At 36.6% G+C, this 11078-nt stretch overlaps 1 protein-coding gene and 1 pseudogene across 1 annotated transcript; one reads left to right on the forward strand and one right to left on the reverse strand.

The window, feature by feature from the left end:
• The first annotated feature begins 5909 nt into the window (after positions 1-5909).
• Positions 5910-7688, forward strand: LOC140970781 (thymidine kinase a-like; annotated as a pseudogene).
• Positions 7689-7800: 112 nt separating this feature from the next.
• Positions 7801-10653, reverse strand: LOC140980657 (scarecrow-like protein 13). The gene is made up of 2 exons (XM_073446628.1): positions 10526-10653; positions 7801-9634 (listed from the first exon to the last, which is right to left on the reverse strand). The coding sequence occupies exon 2, from the start codon at positions 9516-9518 to the stop codon at positions 7959-7961; it is 1560 nt and encodes a 519-aa protein (XP_073302729.1). The 5' UTR covers positions 9519-9634; positions 10526-10653; the 3' UTR covers positions 7801-7958.
• Between the last annotated feature and the right edge of the window lie 425 nt (positions 10654-11078).

Below are 11078 nucleotides of genomic sequence, written 5' to 3' on the forward strand. Positions count from 1 at the left end.
ATATATAATTAATTAACTTTTTTAACTATGGAGTCTGTGGTGGTGTTTGGAGTTCTTTCAGTATTATTGTTATTATTTATTATATTAAAGAATATGGTAAATTTTTAACTGAGGAAAATATTTATTATTGTTAAGGTTAAGCCATATATGAATATATTAGATATTTCAATTTTTTTTAATTAGTAATTGTACTTTAAACATAATATATTGACTTAAATTATAAATTTTAGCGGAGACGGAGTTTCTTACGAATGACTGACGTTTGAATAGAAATAATTATTATAATTTTATTTTTATTTTTTTTTACCCACCTTTTTTTTTTAAAGGCAAACATATGTATTATTGCATAATATCTCCTTATTATGGTGCTAAGCCTAGAAGGAAAGTCGTCGTTGCAACCAATCAACTGTTGATGAAAATAAAAAAAAATATATGACGAGCTAGTTGATGTGTCACATGATTCACTCTCGTCTTTTCATATGATGAATAGATAAAAACATATATGTTTACTATAGTTTCAGACCCAAATCTTCCACATCACCAATTGCTAGTGAAGAGTATGAAAAGATGTTTTTTTTCCCCTTCTTGCATATGGTAAGATTACTAGTATGAGACCGGGCTTGTAGCCCAGTGGTCTTACCCCCTGCCGGAATAGTCGGTTTCCCCGGATTCGATCCCCCCTCCCCGCGTGAGTTGTAATAAATAAAAAAAAAAATATTACTAGTATGTAGACCCAAATCTTCCACATCACATATGGTAAGATTTTTATCACCTCTCTATAAATAAGAGAAGCTTTTATTCAAAATTTACTTCTCAATTTTCGAGTTTTTTCTCCATATTTTTGAAATTTCCTCTCCAAAATTCTGCTACAGTCATCAAAGTTCTGTCCAAGTTCAGAAAATTATTTCTCTCACTCAGATGCTAAGAATTCGATCTTCACCGTTCTTTCATATGTTTTGAATAACATATCTAAATTTAACACAATTCCAACGGTCATTTTTTCTTTTATAGTCTTCTCAAAAAAACTGCTCAAAATTTAGGCGAGAACAATATACCTACGATTTTTTGTCCATAAGCAGGTTAAAATGACTTCCGAACTCGATCTTGACTGTTTATAATTTATTTGACGTACTTGTGAACGTACTCTAAAAGTATAAGCCCGATCCAACGGTTCAATAAGGCGCAATGAATTTTACAAGACGGATGATTTTTCATTAGATGTGATGCGTTTTAGAAGTGTTGATTGCATGATTCTTCTATAGTTTCCGAATTCTTCACACTTTCTTACAGATCTAAGGTAAGTGAACTTGTTTTAAAATATTTTGTGTATGAATTAATTCGTTTTTGAAAGTTTCGGTCGAGCACCATTATTCTGTTTCTACCCCTTTTTGATACGATTATAGTATGTTTTATGTTTTGGCACTGTGAGGATTCAACTGGATATGAGTGGGAATCCCAATATGCATAATATGTTTATGACCCTCACACGGTGGGATTGTAACTGTTATACGGCCTCGCCCTCTTAGAGGAGTAAAAATTAGGAACTTATATTAGTAAACCATGGAAAGTAGAGAAATCTCAGTGTCTTGGCCAAAATTATGTTTATGGTGATGATGATGACATGTTATGAGAATCATGTTATGCATGATATGATATGTGGTTTTCGAAATTCATGTATATTTGTTATGTATGTGCTCGAACGACATCCGCTTACTAAGTGACGACCATATCACTCACCCCTTACTCTATCATCCCAAGATAAATCAGAAGAGAAAATCGAAGAAGATGAACAAGACCAATTTTGGGGCTGATAATAAGAAAAATCAAAAAGTTTATTTTAGTTTTCGCTTAGTAATTGTAAACGCTTCAACATAATTTTTGTCGTTCTAAGAAAATACGTTGTAAAGACAATTTTATGATTGATTATGAGTAATAAACTGGTTTTTGGTTATAATGTACTAGGAGACTTGTTGTTTTCAATTGTGTGAAAGACGATAAAACAAAAGTATAGGGCATGCCTTTGCGTCTAAACGCTTGAAAAATAAAACCAACGAAGCGAGAGACGAACACCGGAGGGACGGGTTGATTCTCCTACTGAATTTTCCTTGAAAACACGGCCGAAATCCTGCTGGTGTGTGAGTGTGTGTACGGCTGGGAGGGTGTGGGGTGGGGCTAGGGTTTGAGTGTGTTTTAATAATAAAATGAGTGCATATTTAAAATAGTGAGGTATAGTGGGCTTGGCCCAAAAATCTACTAACACAAGACCATTAGGCCCAATAACATGCACGTAAAATATTTCGCTTTGGTACATTTTAAAAAATATTACATGAACCCTCAAAAAGTCCTCCGTTTTGCTAAAAATCGACTACCGGTTTAAAATATGGCTCGTCGAGTAAAAATACCATAAAATTCTTTATTTTCAAAAATAACTTATTAAATACATCAAATATTAAATAGTTAAAAATAATTATTTAATAAAAACATTTCCCTTAATTGTCTCCGGTCTCCGTTCCTCGTTCGAGAATCGAACACTACAAAACGCCCTAATTTATGCAATTCTATAAACCATGCCATATAATCATATTATAATGTCATAACCATGCATTTAAAACATTTAATTAAGTATTTTTAATAATACCCTAGATTGCATGCAGTTAGGTTACGTTGTTTGAATTTATAGACCTTACAAATATATTCTCTACCTCGATCACTTCAAATCATTTTGACCTTTGAATTGAATTCATTATTGACCTCATTCTTATACTTTTTGAAAGATTCTTAGACTTCATCTTTTCTTTTCAATAAGTAGACATAACAGAACCTAGTGCAGTCATCAATAAATGTTATGTAATACTTTCTGCCACTCGAGTTTGCACAGGTTTTAAATCACATACATCAGTGTGAATTAACTCAAGTGGCATAATACTTCTTATTACATAATGGAATGGAGCTTTTGTCATTTTTGTTTCAACACAAATCACATATTTATCTTGTGGATTTATTTTAAATGTAGGTATTATCTTTATATTTTCAAGTCTTTGCAAGATGTTGAAGTTAGCATATCTTAATCTTTCATGTCATAAATTAGAACTTTCAATCAAGTAAACAGAATTAATCACTTTATTCTTCTTCTCTTGGCGAATAACATTCATTACATTCATCTTAAAGAGACCATTGTATTGGTACCTTTTGCCTATAAATACGCAACTTTTGGTTAAGACAAACTTGTCTGATTCAAATACAAGCGTAAAAACGGCCTTACTCATTAGGGATCCAAAAACTAAATTATTACGACAACGTTGGCTTGCCTTTGATTCTTTTTTTTTATTGTCTCTCTTTGGAAGATGACAATCATTGGCCATGTGGTTCGGTTTGTCACCATTGTAGCAATTTCCTTGGAATTTCTTGGTTTTCCCTTGTTTTTTTGTCATTGTAGAGGGGATTTCTCTTGTAACTAGTGTTTGATTCTTGCTAGATTGGCTTTGGATTCAGCTTCCGTTATCCTTCTGTATGTCTTCACTTCGGTGTTTCAATTATCTTCCTCAATTTGAAGTCTCACGATCAGATCCTTGAGTTTTAATACATTACCTTTGTGTTTCAGATAGTTTTTGAAATCTTTCCATAGATGCGACGATTTTCAATGATTGTTGCGACTTGGAAAGGTCATTCACTTCCATTACTTCAACCAGTAAGTCATGAAGAATGATCTAAATTTCTTGCATTTGGCTTATTATTGTTTTGGTATCCACCATCTTGAAGTCCATAAACTTTCCAATAATGAACTTCTTAATGTTTGCGTCCCATCCTCAGTCTTGCATTTTTTTTCAAAGAATCCCACAGTTCCTTTGCAGTTTTGATAGAGCAATATATAATGTGTCATAGAGTCCGTTCAATATGTACTTTCTGCAAAGGAAATCACTGTGATTCCATGCATCAACAACAGTTTTTCGTTGGGTGTATCGCCTTCTGAGACAACAGGGGGATCCTCTTTCAGGAATCGAGACAGGCTCAGTGTGGTGAGATAAAAGAGCATTTTCTCCTGCCAACGTTTGAAATCAGCACCAGAGAATTTGGACCGCTTTTCGACGTGAGTGGGAGCAGTAGCCAAAGGAGAAATGACACAGTTGACATATGAAGGATCGGTTCGTGCACCTCCGAAGGTGCTTCAAACACAACATTCTCCATGAGCTTCAATAGCTCGTGTTCTAAAAATGTAAACACCAATGAATTAAATCGAGTTTAATGTTAAATCAAGCGGAAAATACTTGAAGTAATCCTTCGTTAAGAAAGCTGACTAATTTGAAAGCAATTTAACTTTTGTAAACTGATTAACTGAAATAAATGGAATCAGTTCTTGCATATATCATTTTAGTTATGGTGAGAGTTGAACTGATAACTGCTCGAACTAATCAAATCAGTTTTAAAACAAATGTTAAGCAGTTAAGTACACAAGATAAGTTTATGGATGTTCGGAGACTTCAACTGCTCCTACGTCACCCCTTCTACACCTCGGGTAGGATCCACTAGAAGACTTTGATTTATACAAATCATTATACAAACCCACTCAGCTTATGACTTACCATACTGCCTAACTGAACTCCTAGTCTAGACTGAAGGCAGCACCTTCCAGCCAACACTTGTTTAACGTCTATATGTCAAAGACTATATACACACGTTTAATGTATTTGTACAAGATTCACTCAGCTATTCAATAAGCTTAACTCTCTATATATGTGAGTGATTGTGTGTGCGTGTGTGTGAGAACTGATATGAATATAACACGAAAGTGTTCTCACACATTGAGAAGAAAATGGTCATAAACTGAGCTGATAACACTTTGAGGTGTTCTCTCAAATATGAGCTGATTGCTTCTGTAAGCTGATATGAGTTCAGTGTGTCCTTCTTCTCTCTTATTTTTCTGCACACATGTATATTTCCACGCTTCTTGATTGATTTGTTGATCGTCTTGATATTGTATTTATAGTGGCAATATATGATCGTACACCAAGACTCATCAAATATGTTCGTTGCATTTTGAATTTGTTCATCGAAATGTGACTGTACTTTCCGACAGTCATTCTGAAACATTTTGGCTTTAAACTTTGATGCAACGTCCATTATTGTTATTTGACTGGACAACATCTTTTCCTTAATGTGCACAGCTGGATTCCATTGAATAAATTTGTCTTGTTCTGCAAACTGAATGATTCCTAACTGGCGTTCTGAGCTGGTCAGTTGAACTGATCTTGAGCTGGTTTGGTGAAATCAGTTGGCTCGTCAGCTGGACTCATTTTTCTACTTCAGTTGAACTGGTCAGCTGGACTCTTCATCAGCTGAGCTCTTCATCAGTTGGTCGGGCTTCTGAAGGTCTTCTGCTGAACTGCCTGTCAGCTGGACAATCAGTTGAACTGTCTTTGATACATCAGTTGTAACTGATTCAGTTTGAGTAATCATTTGGCGCTTTCAGTTTGCGTCTCGATAGCTTCAGTTTTGACTTGATAACTGATCAGTTCGAATCTTGATCAGTTCCAGTTTCTGCGCACTTAGGTAAATTCATTAGAAACAAAATAACAAGTTTTGTTAACATCAAAATCAAGATTGCTAACATGAAATGTTCTAACAACATATCCAGAAATGAAGATTAAAAATTTCATCTTGCGATTGTGAGTAATCTTGATCGCTGCCACTCGAACAATGTGAAGCAACACAAAATAGTAAATTCGAGGCAATGATAAATCCTTTATCCGTAAGACGAAATTGCTCGTATAACAGTGCTTTACGTTGACGACAATCGTCTCTAAGATACAACAACTTTGAATCGAGAGAATGCATAGCCATAACTACAAACTCTTGATAATATCGAATGGAAATATGCAGAACTTTCAAGTATAAAATAAACCAACAAGGAAATGTGGCAATGGTTAGAAAGTATTGAGCAATGAAAATGGAAGGATTATTTGTAGCTTATTCATCAGTTGCAGGAAAGGAACACAACCTTCTGGATATCTCCCGCGGTCATTACTTTGTCTTTTCGCCTTCGTTTCCACTCCAAACAATTTCTTTCTTATTGCAATATTCAACCTTTGCAAAAGCCCATTTCTCTTCCAATGCCTTTTGTGGTTAATTTTCTTGAAAATTATTCAGAACCCTCAAATTGTAGTCAAAAGTCGAGATTTTTGCTCCGATGGATGGGCCTCTGGAGAGATTCATGTGATTGTGGGACCCATGTTTGCCGGAAAAACTACCACTCTTCTTGAAAGAATGAAGTCTGAAAGCAGGAATGGCAGGTTGACATTTTTTTTTATTCGGTAAAAGAGTCGAGCTTGATTTATAAGCAAGAGGTCAAAGTTTCCAATCGCTGTTGATTTAGAATTTGTGTGGATTTGTTTATCATGTTTGCCTATGGTTCTTGTCGCGGATGGGCAATTGAGTTTGCATCCCATGATTGCAGGATACGGGAAATTGAGTTTTTATCACAGGATAATATAATCTGGTTTGAAGAATCTTGTGAGAACATGTCTTTGCAGATTCAACCAGGTTGAGCATTTTCACCCCTGAAATTTCCCCTACTGTCGATATTACCTTTTCAATAATGTTGAAGCTATTGCTATTTGGCTTAGGATTGCCGATTGCTCAATCAAGATTCTGGGTTGCAATTTTCACGAAAGAAAAAATTTGAGACTCGAGCGAAAAATTGCACTATCAAACTTCAGTGAGGTTATCAGTAGATCATAAAATCTGCTTGCTTCTTGATGGCACCTCACTCTAATTCCACTAACATAGTAACTATGCCCCTGTCTCAAGCTGTTTTAACACATTTCCTTTTCTATATGTGGATTAACGGTGTTGTGGATTCCTCCGTCTGAGTAGTGGCCCTCGTGGTTGATGCACCCCAAAAATGAAATCCATGCTTAACTATTGGAACTGAACGGACTTTGTATTCGTGCTGTGATGATTTTGCAGAAACGTAGCAATAATAACATCAAACATGCACACTTGATAAGGGCTGGACTCTATTGTGACACGTGATGGAAAAAAGTTACCATGCTTGCCATTAGCTGATTTATCATCATTCAGAGAAAAGCTTGGCCCCAAGCCTATGAAAAAGTTTTACTCTCGTCTTTCTGATATAGTTATGTTGCATTTAGTACATGTGAACCATATCGTGGTATAATGTATATGTATAGCAGTTGAAGAATTTAATATTTACACCAAATATTTGGTTACTATTCATCATATGCTCTAATAGTTTTTCATGACACATCAGCTGGAGGTGTTTGGCATTGATGAAGCTCGATTTTTTGAAGACTTGTACGATTTCTGCAGCAAAGCTGCTGACCATTATGGGAAGACGGTAATAGTGGCTGCTTTGGATGGTGACTATTTGAGGTACACTCGCTTCCTCGCATGATCTTATCCTCATTTAACTTATGAATTTATACGTTTGTTGGGCTTTGGCAGAAGGGGCTTTGGCCAAGTTCTCGATATAATTCCCATTGCTGACTCCGTGACAAAGCTCTTACTGCCCGATGTATGTGGTAAACGTGCCGTATTTACTTTGAGGGAAGAAGAATGAGACTAAAACCCAACTTATTACTGGGGCTGAAGTGTACATGCCTGTGTGTCGCAATCACTGTGCGAGTGGACAAGTCGCGAAAGAAGCTACAAGGGCTGTTCTTGAGTCCTAAAACACGCGGTTCACTTCAGTGATCTAGGATTTGGCATGGTGGAATCTGGGATCTTGCATTTATGTCTGAATCAGGGTTGTTTTGCAGTACAAGGTGTAATCATTCAGTCAATCTTGGTGTCATCATGTATTTATGCTTCAAATTTGTCGAAGTATTGGTATATTATATATTAGTAGCAGTAGCAGCTTTACAAGTGAAAATACACTAAACAAGAAAACTAAACTTATGATGACCTCCCTAGTATTTTCCCCTTCTAAAATGACAAATAAATCATCTCCAAGCAGATGACGATGACATAGCTCTGTTCTTCCATCCAAGAAACAGCGCGCCATATGCATCTGCAACTCTGTAATTTGAGCTATAATCTTTCAACATCTCCCTAACAGCATCATTAACTGATGAGCTCAATGGAATTGGAGAAAATCCTGCCATGTCAAGTCTCACACTCCACTTACCAAAAAGCTCGTGCCTTTCGACCCGATCAGTACCCTCACAAGCTAGTATATTGACTACATCCCTCGCCACACAGTTTTCCTCGGCTCTAATCCGCAGCCGATCATCCTTTGTATGTGCTACATCAATGGACTCAAACATGGCCATATAATATTCTAGGGTTTCGCAAAAACGTTGAAAGAACGTTGAAGTGTTCGTGTTGGATTCTTGTTCGATGATGGTAACAACCTTCGGTGACAAGCTCTTCACAAGTCTAAGCAGGCGGTCTCTATGATTTGCTGTGCTCACGCTCTCATCTGGCATGTGGTGCAGGATGTAAGGGAAATTCACTGCCAAAGCTTCTCCAGGCCGAATGTCAAGATTTTCGAGATGGACTTCACATCCCGACATAGCTGCACCATGGAATTCGAATGGTACTCCACACGACTCCGCCAGTTTTGCTAACCTTTGGCCAACAAGCTCAAGTCCTCCACCACGAGCATGAGCTGACTGAGAATCATCAACACCTGTAATGCGGATATATGGTGGTCTGCCTGGACGACTTGAAAGGGACTGAATCATGCCCATCCACTGACTACCCTGAGCAATCTGAAAGTCGATTATGTGTATTCGGTCCTCATTTTCCATAGCTTCCTTGATCGTGACATTGGCAGACGTATAAGCGAATTTCCAGTATGGGCAGATTTGATAAAGCACAGACATGTAAGACATTAATTCAAAGCTTGTTGGTTCTTCGCACTTCAACTTCTTGTATATTATGCTTCCAGAAGACAATAATCTCGCCCTGATCCCTTCTAGCATGTATGCACCTAATCTTTGTAAAGGCTCACCCGAGACAGAAACTTTTTTTTCCAGTGTGTCCATTAGAGCTTCGGCAGCAGATATTGCAACACTTCGATCAGACAATGAGGCTGTATCAGTTTCTGACACTGTTTCGGCACAGGATATGAGCAATTGTTTCAGGTCCATGTGGGGGGCCATTTCAAGAATTCGGTCGTACCTTGTGAAAAAAGAAGGTTGTGAGGGAACACCATTGAAGGAGCCACTATCCTCGAAATCTGATTCGGGCCCCAACAGTTCATTCCTCAAAACCCACATAGCTTGCATCAACTTGTTTTCGTCATCAACACCAGATGACCCACTTAAAGGTGACGAGCAATGAAGATCAAAAAAATGTGAGTTTGATAATTGGGGAGAAAAAGGGCTCATATTGGAGGACCCACTAACAGCTGAAGGTGAATTGTAAATGATAGCATAATTGGTTGCTGGTGTAGATTCAAGAGTGAAAAAATTTTCGGTGTCGATCTGACGCACTGGCTGATGATGGTAAAACTCATCAATTCTGGAGGGTGTTTTAACATCCTGGGAAGTCTGCATCTCAGGAGTCAGGAAACTCTACTGTCAGCTCAATTAGGCAGATACAGTGAATCTATATTATGACAAATATAGCTCCCGAAAGTTGCCACCTTTATGTTAGAAAACGAGCAACAAATCTGCCACGGAAAAAACATAGGATCAGAGGTTTTCAAACAATAGAAATCTTGATACCAAGTCAGACACCAAGAAGCAGGTTGGTTTAAAATGACCAACTTTATGAAATCACAACCTTCAAAAAAGAAAAGTCCGCCAACCATATAACTCTTATATGCATCTTTTCACAAGTTCAGACATAGATGACGGCCGGCTATATTTTCTATTGTACCTCCATTTGCAATATAAAATCTTTACATGACTGTAAACCACGTCTCTCGAACCAAAAGTCAAACCTAGGTTGAGGATCAGAGTATATTGTTCATCAGATAAACTTACTAATCGCCTTATACAGAACGTAAAATCATTAAGAACAAGAATCAAATACATGAGCAAGTGGAGGAAAATTCAGGTCTTGGATGCCAATTAACTAATGTTCTAAAAGGCGCCGACAATGCCTGGATTTTTAGAACAGTCGTCTAATTAAAAATATAGAAATTTTTTATTTTTTTAAAAAACATATTTTTCAATCTATTTATACCCAATAAAGACAAATAATATTATTATTGATTTTGAGTTTGAACAGGAATATAGGATATATCAAACTTAGGCCGGCCACCTACCGCTACCGCACCGCACCGCGGAAAATTGCAATTAAGTGACACTATCCATCAAGAAAAACAACGTATTCATTCAACCCAAGAACTCGTAAAGCCAAAGTTCATAAATGAAACCCAAAACATAACGTAAAAATTGCCAAGACAAATAGATCTTCAAAGCCAAAAACCTGATACTATCATTAAATCACAACTTACCTCCTGAATCGTGTATAATCAAAGCATTAATCACGCACCAATAATGAAACTAAATAAATTCAAGAAATCACGAGATTGGGTCCGCCTATCATACCATACCTTTGGTCGGAAAATTATGCTGAGATTTTCGCCAATTCTTCAGACAGAAACAAAGAAATGGGGGAGACGGGCTGAGGAAGCTTAAGTCATTGCCGATAGGCTTGTACTAAAATAAGGATGTCTATTTTATATAGAATAGTTGCATCGTTTAATTACCCTTCACTCATGAGTTTACTACGTAAATGCCACTGTGGAAGGTGTAGGGTTGCTCGGCCTACAATACACCCGTCTCGTCATCTATATTACATTTAGAGTAACACTTTATTTTTATTTGTTTTACAATTATTAAAATTAGTTAATATAAGATCTCAAATTTTATAATATCATAGCATAATAATAATAAATAAATTTTTATTAATTTATTTTACGTCGAACTCAAATATTTTAATAATCCATCCGAATAAACGAACATTGAGGTGAATGTACCCCTCGAATTAATCATGTTGTCAATGGTCATAACTTAGAATCCCGAGTCATGCCATCCTGTTGAATCGCATCAACGATAAATGCTTTCTTTTACTTAAATAGTAATTAGAATAGACTTTAACATAAA

This window comes from Primulina huaijiensis, chromosome 1, assembly GCF_012295235.1.
Source record: "Primulina huaijiensis isolate GDHJ02 chromosome 1, ASM1229523v2, whole genome shotgun sequence".
Classification (NCBI taxonomy): domain Eukaryota; kingdom Viridiplantae; phylum Streptophyta; class Magnoliopsida; order Lamiales; family Gesneriaceae; genus Primulina; species Primulina huaijiensis.

Coding starts and splice junctions, on each gene's coding strand:
- LOC140980657 (XM_073446628.1), bottom strand. CDS start 9,518: ATGCAGACTTCCCAGGATGTTAAAACACCCTCCAGAATTGATGAGTTT.